At 44.4% G+C, this 15,324-nt stretch overlaps 1 protein-coding gene across 2 annotated transcripts; it reads right to left on the bottom strand.

Annotated features, from left to right (window-relative positions):
• Window positions 1-58: 58 nt before the first annotated feature.
• WDR76 (WD repeat domain 76) lies at window positions 59-13,890 on the bottom strand. 2 transcript variants are annotated; one of them, XM_033167144.1, is made up of 13 exons: window positions 13,713-13,890; window positions 11,014-11,373; window positions 10,798-10,893; window positions 9,052-9,107; window positions 8,021-8,135; window positions 7,019-7,120; window positions 6,876-6,919; window positions 6,640-6,793; window positions 5,255-5,410; window positions 4,032-4,249; window positions 1,982-2,134; window positions 1,242-1,295; window positions 59-897 (listed from the first exon to the last, which is right to left on the bottom strand). In XM_033167144.1, the coding sequence occupies exons 1-13, from the start codon at window positions 13,779-13,781 to the stop codon at window positions 642-644; spliced, it is 1,833 nt and encodes a 610-aa protein (XP_033023035.1). In that variant the 5' UTR covers window positions 13,782-13,890; the 3' UTR covers window positions 59-641. The 2 variants fall into 2 exon arrangements, with proteins under 2 accessions (XP_033023035.1, XP_033023034.1); XM_033167143.1 differs by having other exon boundaries at window positions 8,009-8,135; window positions 13,713-13,888.
• Between the last annotated feature and the right edge of the window lie 1,434 nt (window positions 13,891-15,324).

A 15,324-nucleotide genomic window follows, 5' to 3' on the forward strand; every position in this document is an offset into this window, starting at 1 on the left:
ATATATACTTTTACTGCCAAATCATCCATATGATTTTGGTACAACCACCACATGATGCTACACAGATTCCAAAGCATTTATTGTGCGTACTTTTAAAAAGTTGAACATGATGAGCAGGTCTAACACAGATTCATTTACTATGAATGCTTCCCTGGTGTAAGGTGCCATCTGGTGTTACTACACAACAGACATAATTGCATTTTCCTTCTTGCGATTATGCATAAGCATTATTAACATGCTGCTTATGTTCAAGTTAGTGGATGTTAAGAGAAAGCCTGTGCCTTCTCGCCACTCTTGATACACACCAAAACAGCCTCTTGATCTCAGAATAATTGTTAGCAATTGACCTCTGAATTAAACATGATTTAGTACAGAGCCTACTCTGCAGATTTTTAAGCCACTATGAATGAACTTAATATACTGAAACCGTTTCGCATAAACAACCTTGCAGAAACCTACAATAAGTCACTGTATTTGAATAACAAAGCTAGCATTGGTAATCTATATCACTTAGAAGATTTTGAAATTGAGTATTTTTATTCTGGGTAAATGTCTTTCTCCAGGGACGAAGTCCTAACACAACCAAAATGCAACTCATACTCTTTGTTACCTGAAGGTTCAACATTCTCTTCAACTTTTTTTCACTCTTTGAAAACATGGAGGCGGCCACTAGAGTTACCACCTGCAAGAATGTACCTGGTAGGGTGCCAGGCATTGATGGAACAAACAGAGCCAAGGTAGTCTTCACTGAGGAAGGGATGCACCAAATCTCCTGTCACATGAAAGGCTTCGATTTGCCTTGGTCGAGACATACTCCCCACCACAAAGCAGTCATCCCTCTTTGGGTCCCAAATAGCTCTGAACCTTGTGAGCCACCGTCCCGTGCAGTTATTATGCCTATTCAAGAAAGGGGAAGGGGGAGAGAGAAATAGTTAAGATTCATCTACATCGCTGCCTTCCAGTTGCTCTGGACAGCAACCTGCCAGCAGCTCCATCCAGCCCAACTGTATGATGTTAAGGCTGATGGGGAGTTATAATCCAAATCATCTGGAGGGCACTTGGTGGGGAAGGCTGATCTAGAAAACCAGGGTTCTTAAATCTGATGTGCATGCCCTCTAATGGAAAACCACTCTGGTACGGTCAAATATTGTGTTTTGCTCACCGTGGAGTCTGTGATCTCATAATCCCCTCCACCAAACTTGAATCTTAGCACCAGAGTAAATCCTCCTGTTCTAACTCACCTGATAGTTGTGAGAACAGGGGCTGAAGATGATATACATGTGGTTTCAAAGATCCTGCAAGGGACAAAAAGTGGGGGCTTAAAAAACAACAACCCTGAACATTAGATTTAGCGCAAAAAAACCCTAAAAGAGTGGTTTATTACTTACATTCAAATCCAGTATGAGGATCAACAGGAAACATTATCAATGAGTTCAAGGACACAGTCCAGTCAGGCAAAAACACTCAAGGAAGGCGTGCTGTCTGAGGACAGTCCTGAGGGCAACATTTAGTTCCCCACCTTTTTGGTTTAGACTATGTAAACAATTATATTGCAAGGGGTCTCCCTACTGCTCATCGAGTGAAAATCTGCTATGGTATTTCTAAAAACAAGCAAGTATTTTGAGGTAGATTGCTTAAAAGGTCATAAGCAAGGACCCACACACCTCAATGCAAAATATTTAATTGCCATAACTCAGCCATACACATCTCTCACAGAGTCTCCTACATCTGCTTCCAACAATGGTCAGCTAGAGGCATGAGTTCCAAACCTCCCCCACCCTTGGCAATATACTGCCTCTGAACATGGCAGGATATACAGCATCCCTATGTTTCAACAGTGCTCAAATCCACTACTGATGCCATATAGGCCATGGAGCACAGCCAAGTCTAATGGCAGCAAATTCAGTTATCTATGAAAAAGGGCTTTCACAGGAGGAAATTGGTGATACAAAAGCCAGCTCCCCTTCCCACTCTCACATACCTCAATGTATCATCAGCACAAGTAGTCAGCACCCTGTTGCCAGTCACAGGTGAAAAATAAGCAGAAGCAACACTCTTGGTGTGCCCGGCAAGAGAGACCACGGCCTTGCTGCCACTCGCCTTCAGGTGCCGAACATCATAAATATCAACATTCCTGTGGCATAAATGGAAATGTTAAGACTTTCACCATTTGTGTCTCTTCTTCAGTGGCTAGGAGGATGTCCTGAATGGGACATCTCCTCCCAATGAACTATCCAGGAATAGCTAATCTATTAAGACTTCCTTCTCTTGTGGTGGTGAGAGCTCCTCACACGTCAAGGAAAAAAGAACATTGAAAACATATAACCCTGCAGGTGTCAAACAAAATACTGGGACAAACTGCACTTAAGAAAATGAGAAACCACTTTATCAATATGGGGGGGGGGGGTAACAGAATTTGAGGACGATTCCACTGTTTGCTTACAATTGAGACAATAATTATTTGGGGAAGGGAAAAAATCACAGGATCTCCCTGTGTATGCCCCCGTTTCCCTTTTGGCCTGTAAATTGCAGGTGTTTGATTTTATGATCTTGATATCATAAATATATAAAAGTGTCTAATACACTGGTACGAATTCTGAGTGAAACAAGTTTCCTACGAGAGAGACCAGGTGGTTAAGGGGAGCTGCTTAGCATATACACTCACTTCCTCCTCCCATTGTGGATGGGTTACCAGATGTCATGCTAGAGCTCAGAGGAGACCTCATGCCTAAGGTTCCGCAGAACCCATGAGCACCACATCTCTGAATTGGTGCCCACTTTCTGGCTCAAAGGGGAGCACTGTTTCTGCCTATGCTATGTTCTCAAGACCAGGAGTCTGCTGGATCGAGATCTACAGCAGTCCAAGGTGCTGCTCCCTCTTTGCTTCAGGGTGTGGAGGTGGGACGAGTATCAGTCCTGGCTGGTGGATTCACTGGTCCCCAAGTGTGCAGCGTGGGTGGGTGCATTGCCCTTCTTTGGCGACAGTCGCTTTTCTCCTCTTCCTTTCTCTTATTGCAATTAGCCGTCCACGGGAAATGAAAACACAGGGAAAGCAAAAGGAAGTGCCAAAACTTTTTTTAAAAGTTTTGAAGTAAGGGAGGGAGAAAAGCTACTACTGCTATAGCAGTCTGCTACTGCTTTTCTCAACCAGGGTTCCATGGGACCCTAGGGTTCTGTGAAGTCGCAAGGAGTTCCTCGAGAGATTGTGATGCTAGCTAGCATGGTGGGTAGAGCTCTCTGACATCACCTCCTCTCATGTAATTCCTATTTTCCATGGCCATTCAGGCTCCCCTGCGACCACGAGGTCCTAGTGCCTTCCCATATTTTTTCTCCCTCTGCCAGGCTGAGATTGGGAAATTTTGCTTCTGTTCATCCAGAGCTCGAACAAAGTGAAGGTTTTTTTATCTACCGCTGAGTGTGTTAAATGAGCTCCTCTCTTCCTCCAAAAACTGAATTCTCCAAAGGAGGGGACAGAGAGTCTAATGGCTCTGCATTCGTTGGGGGGGGGGATCCTCACCAGGATATCCCCCTCCACTGAAGAATGTGGAGATAAAAATAAGCTTGCTCTTACAGAAAGGCTTGCTCTTTCTGTAATCTCTGAAAAACATTCATCATCTTTGAGAACGTGCTGTGCCCCACATAAAATCTGTAAGTTTATCTTTTATCACAGATCTGTTTTCTCTGTAAATTAAAAACAGTGAAACAATGTATGTAATGCTATAATTTGTGCAGGACACTTCTTTTGGGGTGGAAATGAATTTTAAAGGACACAGGAAAGCAAAACTACTTAAGATTTTAGTCAATGGCTGTGACCAGGAGTTTTGTATAACAACACTATAATCTCTTCAGAGTCCCCCCCTCCCCTAAATTTAGAGAACGCCCAGAGGTCTTGGGCTTGGGATGAATCTATTGTGACTCTGGTCCCAATAGGCGGCTTCTATTCACTTACTAGCATCACATCTCTTTGATTTCTGGGCTCCAAATTCCTAATGTACTGCAACAAGCAATCATGTATCACAGCTTGTACCTACCCTGCTCCAGCAGCAACGAAATAATGTCTGATGAGTGGGTTGGTATGGACAGTCCTTGTCATCTTCAAATTAAGTTCTGCAGAAAGCTCAGCGGAAGCTCCTGGCGTTCTTTGATCTACTACAGCTACCTCTCCATTCCACTTTCCCACTATCAGAGTAGAGGCATCTGTGGCCAAGAAATCAAATGAAGAAAGGTTGTCCTCTTCACTTCTGTACACCTGAGTATGAGAAAGAGGTTTACTTTTATGTGGAGTCTAAACCAATTTTAAATCACCAATTTTACACTGATATATCACAATAGCTGGAGGATACCGTACAACTGTAGGATACTTCTCTGGCTGCCACACTATGGTTTCCTCAATCCTCTTTGCCAATTACTACAAGCACACTTGCAGACAGACAAGATTTCCAAAAGTACAGAATAAAAAATCCTGACTTTTCCATCCCCACCTAAGAAACTGAATTCTGCCTGTAGCAACCGATAAAAACAACAGGACACTGCCTTGTACTATGTGGAACTGTATGTCCACTTAACCCAGTTCTCTATTCTGACTGGCAGTAGCTCTCTGGGGTCTCAGGCTGAGGTCATCCCTATCAGCTGCTATTTAATTACCACCCCCTCCCACCATGGCCACCCCTTTTCTTCTGGATGTGCCAAGGGCTCAGGCTTTATGCTTGTAAAGCATGTGCTGTAATACTATGTTATGGTCCTTAATGAGACAGAAGTGAACAGGGGAGAGAGAGAGAGAGAGAGAGAGACTCTTTTCCATCTTCCATCCATCTTGGAGGAGCTGCTTGAGCAAGACAGAAGGATCGAGAAATACCATATCTGATTTTGCAATACAGATCCAAAGGGATCTCATTCTAAACAAGGGAATATTGCATTCTCGATTTTGTTCCGTTTCTGCTAATGTTTGAACACATAATTTATGACATTTCCTTCCATTCTTTCAGTTAAAATGGAAGTTTTACTATTTAGCAGAAGTCATTGCAGCAGTGTACTATTCTGTTCCATTTGGAATGGTTTTACTTGTTTTATAATTTTAATGATTTTATCTGCTTTTATGACTGTGTTTTCCATTAATGATTGTATCTCACCCTGGGACCTTATGGTGAAGTGTGAGTTAGAAATCTAATAAATGAATGAATGAATGAATAAATAAATAAATAAATAATCTTTATTGAGACCTTGCAATAGCTGCTATGTTGCAACCAACATTCACCTCATCAAAGACTGCTCTGGTTACATCCCCACGTCGTAACGTGCCGTCATGGCTCACAGACAGAAGATGAGCAGGATTAGACAGAGAAAAATACATACAGCTAACTGCCTGGCTATGGGGAACAAAGGTGTGTACTCCATCTTCCAATCCGCTGTCCTAAGAAGTACAAACAGACACAGCATTAGTACATTTCTCAAAAATTCTCTTTTCAAAATTGGAAATAGAACTTACAGTGTGGTTCCCTTCCCATTCAGAAGGGTCAGTTACTTCTCAGTTAGAAGACAGAGCCAGAAAAGTTTGCAGGGGACAAAACTATCAATGGCTACTAGCTACCATGGCAATGTATTGCCTCCAGTGCTGGAGGCAGACTGTTGCTGAATACCAGCTGCTGGGAATCACAAGCAGGGAGTGTGCTGCTGTTACATTCAAGTCCTGCATGTGGGCTTCCCATTGGGGCATCTGATTAGCCACTTTGAGAACAGGATGCCGGACTAGATGGGCACCCTTTGGCCTGACCCAGCAGTCAGGCTCTTCTTATGCTTTAATGTGGTGACCTTTCCTTCATTGGAGCTTTTTAAGCAGAAGTTTGATGGTCATCTGTTCTGGATGCATTGGCTGAGATTCCTGCATTGCAGGGGGTTGAACTAGATGACCCACAGGGTCCCTTCCAACTCCTATGAGTCTATGATATAAACAGTAATACAGTGGTACCTCGCAAGACGAAATTAATTTGTTCCGCGAGTCATTTTGCGAAAATTTCGTCTTGCGAAGCACGGTTTCCCATAGGAATGCATTGAAATTAAATGAATGCGTTCCTATGGGCATAAAAAAGTCAGGGCTGCTGCCTGTTGCCGGCAGCAGCAGCAGCAACTCCCAGCTTCGCCCTGCTTCTCCCCTTAGGCGGCGGGGCGGGAAAGAGGCCGCCGCGTCCTGACTGGGAAGGGGGAGCCGGAGGGAGGGAGGGAGGGAGGAAAGGGTGGCGGAGCTGTGCCCTGCTTCTCCCGCCTCAGCCGCTGCCGCATCCCCTCAGGTGGCGGGGCGGGAAAGGGGCCGCCGCGTCCTGATCGGGAAGGGGGAGCTAGAGAGAGGGAAGGGCAGCGGAGCTGTGCCCTGCTTCTCCCGCCTCAGCCGCGGCGAAGACGAGGAGGAACTGCTCCGTTTCAGGTTCCCGCCGCCGCCACGCTTCTTCTTACAGTGGTACCGCGCAAGACGAATGCAAGACGAAAGTTTTTGTTTTGCAAGTCATGGCCATAGAAAAATTTGTCTTGCGAGTCACCTAAAAAATCGAAAAACCCTTTCATCTAGCGAGTTTTTCGTTGCGCGAGGCATTCATCTTGCGAGGTACCACCGTAAATAGCAAAGACAATAGAGTGCAAGCTATTTACCAAATCCCAGAGACCGATCTGTCCCCACTTGTCTCCAGCTGCTACTAAAGTTCTGCTTTCAGATGGATGGATAGCCATGGAGTAAATCCGGTTTCGGACCACTTTTGCTACGGAATCTTCTCGGAGGACCATTTTACACAGATGAGCTTGGTAACTGGGACAAAATCATTAGTGTGTTAACATCCACAAAAACCAAGCAAATGGGGAGGGGGAGTTAAAACGGATTTTTAAATTACCTTTCCAAGTTACATGTAGGCGTCTCAATCACCTTAGGCTTTACCTGTAAAATAGGATGGAAAACAGAAGGAATTTACCATGCAGATATTGAATTAATTTTTTTTTAAGTATTTAGACTTGCTACGTATCAAAAAAACGATACCTGACTTATTTTTGCCCACATGTTCAGAAAACCTTCAGTTACATCATTTCCTTCCTCTTGATCTGTGGGTATCATCTGAAGTGGTCCAGGTGGCAAACGAGGCTTTCAAGAGAGGAAATGGGACAAAACATCACTGGCTTGCTTTACAAATTGCTCATCAGTGCACCCCACAGAAAATAACAAAGAGAGCCACTTAATTAAAAAAAATTGTGTTTTCAATTTTTAAAATTGTATTTTCCATTTTTTAAAACTATGGCTTTTATTGATAACGTTAATACCGGTACTTAATGCTTTTTTTGTAAACCACATGGGCATTTATTTAGTTAAGCAGTATACAATTTTTGTTAAATAATAAATAAAAATTTATTCTCCCACATCCCAATCAATCTTTTCCACTTTATTCACCAACCCAAATTATTTTCGCAAAGCCAAGTTCTTAAGACTTGTTTGAAGCAACTATACACTTGATCCATGAGGAACCAAGGAATTCCAAGGATGCTCAGACCAAACTACAGTGCTAGACAGCAGAAAAGCTCTCTCAGCAACCCCTCACGTTTCAGAGTAAAATGCCTTGCAAGTGGCTGCAGGAGGACTGTGAGCAAAATCATGGGAGGGGTGTTTCTAGAACTTAGGTGAAATTGTGAAGCCTCCCTGCCATTTTTGCTACACTGGAAGCTGCATGTTGTTTAAGGGATCTTGTTATATTTATTATATTTGCTATTGTTTTGCTATGCCATCATAAAATTGTTGCTATATTATGAAATCATCGCTATGTTATTGTTTCGTTATGTTATTCTGAATTTTTTTCTAATGTTTGTTTGAGACGCAGCCCTATTTCTTTGTTGTAAGCTGCTTTGAGCTTGATTTTTTTGTGGGAAAGCAGCATACAAATAAAATGAATGAACGAAATACTCTTGCAAAGTCAAGTCTGAGTATTTCAGTGAGAGCACTTGAGGATAAAGCCCTTTCCCTTTGTATCTGTCAACTTACATATTCGACAACTGAAGGTTCTGGCTGTGCTTGTGCTTCTGGCAGGGGAATGCTCAGTGGATCCACTTTTTGTAAGCGCATCGATCTTCGACAAGCTGTCTCAGTTTTTGCCTTGGAAAGTTTAATTCTACGGAGACAATGTAATTTCTCCACTAAGTCTTTGCAGTGTTTCAAGTGTTCCTCATTCACGCCGCTACAGATTTAGCCAATGCCTTATCTCTACCTTTAGAATATTAATCTGTATTTTCCGTTATTGCTTTCCATCTCCCTCCTCCGTATTTTTCTATCTGCCTCCCTCAGACACCACAATGGTTGCAAAATTACAACCTGGAGACCTTGCGTGTCCCTCTGTACATTTAATATAACCCATAGCTTACCATTCAGTTTAAAATGAAACCCCCAGAGTACTTTAGAAATGAAACAGAAAAAATGCAACAAAGCTGTCAATGGTCCAAAATAGCAAACATTATGTCGCTACTTCACTTCTCCCCCTCTCACTTGCCAAGAGTAAAACTGGAGTCCCACATGCTAAAACCAGCCAAAGGAGGAAGTGACGGAGCAACTGCATATTCTCCTACTGTCACAGTCATGACATTATTAACCCAAATAAGAGTGGTACCTCGGTTTACAAACTTAATCCATTCCAGAAGTCCATTCTTAAACCGAAACCATTCTTAAACCGAGGCACGCTTTCCCTAATGAGGTCTCCCACCGCCAGTGCCCTTCCACCGCTCGGATTCCGTTCTTAGACTGAGGTAAAGTTCACAAACCGGGACACTACTTCTGGTTTTGCGGAGTTCGTAAACTGAATAGTTCTTAAACAGGGCTGTTCTTAAACCGAGGTACCACTGTACTACTTTTAAAATGATCTTTTCTTTTTCACATATAATGCAGCAGGTAAAAATTCCCAATAGCCAACTAGCAGGAGTTCAGCTTTCAGTATTAATTAGTTAAGTAGATCCAGGTACTGTCACGACATAAAGAGGGAAAGGAAAAAAAATTGCCAAAATATTTAACCATAATGAATGGGTATGTAGTTTTACCTTTGTATTTTCGGCGGCTGCACTCTGGCTGTCATATTACGAAGACTTGCTGCCGTCTTAAGAGTGAGAGAGTAAGATCAGATGCATAGAATATAAGATTTATCCACTTCATAAAATTTCAAAGTTATTGTTCCTGCTTCAATTTACTACATTTATATCCCACGTTTATCTTTTGATTTCCCTAGGCTTTTAGCCTCTGAGGTATTTTTATTTCTGTTGCATTTGGCTTTAATGATACCCTTTACTGAAGTCAACTGTTGTTACTATTCTATTGGGGGGTGCTCAACTAAGTTTATCTCAGGGTAGACACACTAAAATTAATGAACATAACTAAGGTAGGTCCATTCACTTCAGTTTGAACGGTAAAATTTGGCAAAACTTAACTGAATGCCACCCATTCTGCTTTATGACTTATTGGAAATGTTTGGAAATCATTAATTGATGCATGGTATAAAATGTTTTACATAAAACAAAGCATATGGCTTGCCGAGCAGAAGGTCGGAGGTTGGAATCCCCACGACGGGGTGAGCTCCTGTTGTTCGGTCCCAGCTCCTACCCACCTAGCAATTCGAAAGCACGTCAAGTGCAAGTAGATACATAGGTACCGCTCTGGTGGGAAGGTAAACGGAGTTTCCATGCGCTGCTCTGGTTCGCCAGAAGCGGCTTAGTCTTGCTGGCCACATGACCTGGAAACTGTCTGCGGACAAATGCTTGCTCCCTTGGCTAGTAAAGCGAGATGAGTGCCGAAACCCCAGTCGTCCGCAACTAGACCTAATGGTCAGGGGTACCTTTACCTTTATGGAACTACTGCTAAAGATGGATTCTCAACAATGTTAGAAACTGAGATATGAAAGCTAGGAGCTAAATGCCACCTTAAACCTAGGTTACGGGCGCAACAACGGAATGTCTAGGTGCACTTTTTTATAACAAGAATACAAAGCTGAAAATCAATGAACTGCAGCTAAAATATGTTCATTTTTCACACGATCTAGTCCAAGGGTTAGCAAACTTACTGGGCCTCGGGCCGGTTCCTCCAGAACCGATCGCGTGGTGGGCCGGAGAGCGCGCACCCATATGCATGCGCACACGCTATTTCTGGCACACTTCCGGGTCAGCGAAGCGCCGGAAATAGCTTCTGCGCATGGGCCTCCTCAGACCCGGATGTGCACCGGAAATGACGCTTGCGCATGCACACAAAAGATTTCCAGTGCTCCGCCGACCTGGAAGTGGACAGCCGCGCTGCGCCGCTAAGAGCGGGCGGCGGCGCGGGCCGGATAATTTGAATCCCGTGGGCCGGATGCAGCCGCGGGCTGTAGTTTGGAGACGTCAGATCTAGTCCTTCCCCTGCCCACCCCCTAATATTTTTAAGAGGGTCTCTTCTCCAGTCTTCAGAGAGTAGCTAGAAGTGGGGAGGCAGAAAAAGGTCCTCCTTTCCTTCCACTCTGCAGTTTCAATCTTAAATCTTAGGCACAGTACTGCGCCCAAAGCTCAGAAACTGCTTGCACCAATGGAATTCCCTGTCGCAAAATGCGCCTAGAACAATAGGAGTTTCAAACACTGATTCTCAAGTAAATCATACCACTTAAAAGTATGGCTAAAGCCATGATGAAAACCAAGCTCAACAGCATAATCCTATTCCGAAGTAAAACCCATTGAGTTCAATGGGCCTTACTTCCAGGATGGTATTTCCAAGGCTGCACCCCAAGTATCAGAACTTGTGCCAATCCAGAAGACATTCCAACAAACCTCAAACAGCTTCAGGGAAGCAAAAAATTTGGCATTTTCTGTTATGTTCTTCAGTCTTTTCCTCTCATAAGCAGATAGTTGTGTTGAGACTTCCTCCTGCAACAGCAAGCAAACAAGCAATTATGTTTCAAAATATTCACAGGAGTTGAAGTTACAAACCATATTAAGCACGGTATATAAGCAGTTATTTTCCTCACCAAATTAAGAGGCACTTACATCATTTCTGTCACTCTCGGAATCCCCATCTGTCTCCAAATCACTGCTGACAGCCTCTACAACTGAACCACATCTTTGAGAATCTGTGTTGAAGACTACCTCGCTTACTCCATGAGATATAGCCCCCGTTTCTGGACTTGAATAATCGCCACAGATTTTCTTGGCTTTGGGTTCTTTACCGAAAGAGTCCTCACAGCTGGAAAATTGCTCTAACAAACGTTTCTGAGGCAAATGCTTGTTGTGTTCTCCACATGTGGCTGACACAGGCGTGAGAAGAATTCTGATTTGTTTAGTCAAAGTCTTACTCTTCACGGGGCTTCTGGGGAGACATGTGATCGGATTTTCAGTGGGTGTTGTCTCCTGAAGTTGTGTAAGAAATAAAAAAAAACCAGTTATCTATTCCTTATCTATTGCTTTATTATTGCAACACATTCCCAATTAACTTATACTGGGAGTTATGTGAAATCCATTAGCAGAAATGTTTTAAGTTTGTCTGTCATTTGAGAATTGTTCTCTACTCCAGATCATCATATCACTAGTGATGCACCCCATTCCAAAGCACTTTTTTTAAAAATGTATTCTGCCTTCTAAAATTCTGATACGGTGTTCTCAGCTGCAGGAGTACCAACTTGAATAAAATACGGGGGGGGGGGTGAGCCCCATCCCACATAACTGATCACATGATGCAGCACATGCCCCCCCATTTGAATGGCAATCTCCCTCAACTTTTTGGGGAGGCAGCCCTTTCAAATATTTTATTAGGGGGTAATATCAGCCCCTACGCGTTGGTACTTATGCTCAGCTACAAGTGGGGAAATTAATGCTGACCTGAAACGCTTGTAAGATGTAACCACCGTTGAACATTTGGGGTGTTGCTTCAAAAAAACATGCAGTATAAAGGATTAGCTAATAATCCCCCAATTTTGAATTTTCACAGGGCAGGTAGCTTTGGCTCTGCCTCCCCAAAGTAAGCCCCTCTAGTGCAAATCCACAGTGCCATTAAGAGCTCACAGAGAACAAACATCTAATACTGGGGAGCAGGAATGCTACCTACCTACCTACGCACACACACACACAAAATTGGGGCCCTCCAGATGTTTTGGACTACAACTCCAGTCAATCTCAGAGATCATATTCTGGCTGGGCTGATGGAAGTTGCAGTCCAAAACATTTGGAGGGCCACAGGCTGGGGAAGGCCACACATTGTACCACTGGTCCATCTGCACCGTTAAACAGTACACCCATAGGGACCCTTGCAACAAGGTGCAACGTTACATTGTAAACCACTAAAGAGGTTTTATTATGCTCAAGCAGTGTATAGATTTTGTTAATTTACAAACAGTTTCTGGGATCCATCCATGTGGGAGGATGGCTGCCTGTGTCCATCCTGGGCCCTCTCACTAGTTTGTCATCCCAAGCCAGCCCTCTGAGGCCAAAGTTTGTGGCTGGGCTCAAATGCAAAACCTGCAGGAGAACTCCCCATCGGTGCCCTGGAAAGTGGGTGCGAAAGCCAACAGCGCAGTCGGTTAGTGTGGTGCTCATAATGCCAAGGTTGCAGGTTTGATCCCCGAAAGGGACAGCTGCATATTTCTGCATTGCAGGGGGTTTGGACTAGATGATCCTCAGGGACCCTTCCAACTCTGATTCTATGATTATCACATCAACTAGGAAGGCGGTCGCAGCAAAACTTGGTACTGTCCCTGCCAGTGAGCCCCAAATGGGGCAGACCTATGGGTGAACATTGACCTCTTTACCCACATGTATGCATGAGATATGCATGTATTTTAGGACTTTTCTCTTGATTGAAACCTGCTTTGTTTTGAATATCTTTTCAGATTCTTGTAACCCACCCAGGACCCTCACAGGGAAGAGCAGGTAAGAAGTAATAACAATAATCCAATACTAGTGCTACTTAAGTGCAGCATAGTGGCAAATTTAGAAGTATGGGTTCCCTCGTGATAGTCACAGCCACACCCCTCCCAAGATTATACAACTTTCTAAGATTATACAATAACCTTATTACTTACACAATAATAGTGATTAGGGGTGCACTGCAGCAACCAGCACAGAACTCCGTAATTGCACTACCAGGAACAAATTATTTGGAGTGCTCCAATATCTTCTTCTGGAGTGACTTAACTCCTGTGAAGTTCCAGGGTTTGGAACATAATTTTCTCCCCATTCTCTTGAACCCCAAAAGCGCACTTCAGTGCTTAATTTTGGAGCATGCAGTGGCTAAAAAGTTTCACCTTCATGCTGATGAGGCGGCCTTAGGAGGCTGGAACTGGCAGGGACCCTGCAGCTGCTGAAACAGGAACAGGCCTTGGGTCCCAGCCTATGCACCGTTGCTCAAGAGTAAACCTACAGCAATTAATGAACTGATTGATTTGGGCCCAGTGGGTCTAATCTCAGCGAAGCTGGGTGCAACTCAGAGGCGACCCGCTGAAATGAAAGCAAACATGGCCCATTTTAAGAATGTTAATTCCAGCATGTCCATTGGGAGCCGCCTACTACGAATTGCAAGTAAGCCGCCTTAGTCACAGGAGCCCCGCGAGGTGAGGCTTCCATTTTAAAAGCGCCCGATGCCTATTTTAAGCCCGCCGCGCCTGCGGAACTTCCCGCCACCTCGCTTCCCTCTCCGCCTCCCTGTAAGATAGGACAGGCAGGCGCGCGCGCACACACACACACACAAAACCCACCTGCTCCCGCTGCTGGATCAACGCCGCCGCTTCTTTCTCCGCCTCTACCACTATCCGCTCCGTCTCCATGCCGGCCGGCTCACTCGTCCTGGCTTCCCTTCCTTTCCCGCGCGCTGAAGCGGCTTCCTGGGCTCTGCGCGGGGCGGGGAAAAGGCGCCAATTCTGCTCCTCCTCCTCTTCCTCGTGACCCGCTCAGCGGCTTCGCTTCCCGCCTTCCCTGCCTTCTGGCCTGGGGCTACTCATAAAACTCTGTGCGCCCGCGGTTTTTTTTTTTTTTAATTACAGTTCATGCTGTGTAAATTCGAAGCGGGTTGCAACGAAAGACGAGTCAAACTCCGAAAAGCCACCAGCAAATGCAGCGCCCCGTTAAAATGAGAGACATTCCTCCTCCCTCACATACTGTACACCCCAAAATAAGTCAAAATGCCTCCATTTTTGCTTTAGCCTTGGGCACGAAGCGGGCGAGAGAGCTGGTTGCTGCTATGCTGAGGTACAGGGAGGAAACACTCGGCCCATTTTGACTTTGCATATTTATTATTAATAAAATTTATATACCACCTGGTTGTAAAAAAAGCACGCACACAACTAAACCCTTAAATCGTAGAGTTTTGTTTGTTCTGGAATTTATGGCTGGGAAACGGAAATGTATTTATCTCGTTTCACTTGATGGGCGTGTGGTGGAGGGGAAGGGGGTATGACTGTAGTATGGGAGAGTAATCCTGAAGCCATTTTGACTCTTCCCAATGGCCTCAAATATTCCTCTGCAGTAAGGGAGGCAAATGGGGAAAGCCTTCTCATTGTCTTTTCTCTTACAAATCCTACTTTAAGGGTGTATCTGTGTATGAATAGTGTGACCCTGTGACCCGGATTCAGGAACTAAGTATTAACCATCACCAAAGAATAGCCAAAGACTGCCCAGGTAATGCAATCAGTGACCATTATCAGGTATCCCAGCAGACAGGATTTCTGCCATAGGCCACCTCCTTCTGTGATGTATGTATGATGTTTTGAGGGGGTGGTGATCTTGGGCTACAGGGTGGGCAATTTCAAAAATCTATATAACTGCTTGCGCACCATTGTTCAGGGTTCCCTCCTGCATGTGGTGAGTGGGGACCCTGTTGCAACAGTTCCTTGAATAAAGGTCAGGCTTACTGGCCTCTTTGCTTCTCAATATACTCTCTGGTTGGCCTGTTATTTTCTCCTACCGATAGGGAACCCACTTAAAGGACTCTATACAGGCTCCAGAATACCCCATAAAGGAAGCAGTTTTTCTTATACAGCATGCATCCTGCTTGCCTTGGAAGAATGCAGCCAGAAATGGCTCCCACAAACTTCGGCTTGGAACCTCATCTCCTTTGCACCTGTGCACCAGTTACAAGGTGCTAGAGTTTGGCAGCACATGAAGAAACATTATGGTGGTAAAACAGGGCAAGAATAAGCCTTCTGGGGAGCCAGGGGGTGGCTTTGCCAACTAGGATTGCAACCAGGCATTGTAATACAGTGGTACCTCGCAAGACGAATGCCTCGCTAGACGAATTCCTCGCTAGACGAAAGGCATTCGCTAACGAAAGGCTGACTCGCAAGATGAATTTCCCTATGGGCGCGACTTGCA

Source organism: Lacerta agilis, chromosome 13 (genome assembly GCF_009819535.1).
Source record: "Lacerta agilis isolate rLacAgi1 chromosome 13, rLacAgi1.pri, whole genome shotgun sequence".
NCBI classification, from domain to species: domain Eukaryota; kingdom Metazoa; phylum Chordata; class Lepidosauria; order Squamata; family Lacertidae; genus Lacerta; species Lacerta agilis.

What these genes read in the sequence shown, in the direction of transcription:
- WDR76 (XM_033167143.1), bottom strand. Translation starts at nt 13,781, where the DNA reads ATGGAGACGGAGCGGATAGTGGTAGAGGCGGAGAAAGAAGCGGCGGCG. An exon ending in CAGCCGCCGAAAATACAAAG is followed by an intron (nt 8,136 to 9,051) that starts GTAAAACTACAT and finishes TTGTCTCCGTAG; the next exon opens with AATTAAACTTTCCAAGGCAA. An exon ending in TGTGGGCAAAAATAAGTCAG is followed by an intron (nt 6,920 to 7,018) that starts GTATCGTTTTTT and finishes CCTATTTTACAG; the next exon opens with GTAAAGCCTAAGGTGATTGA.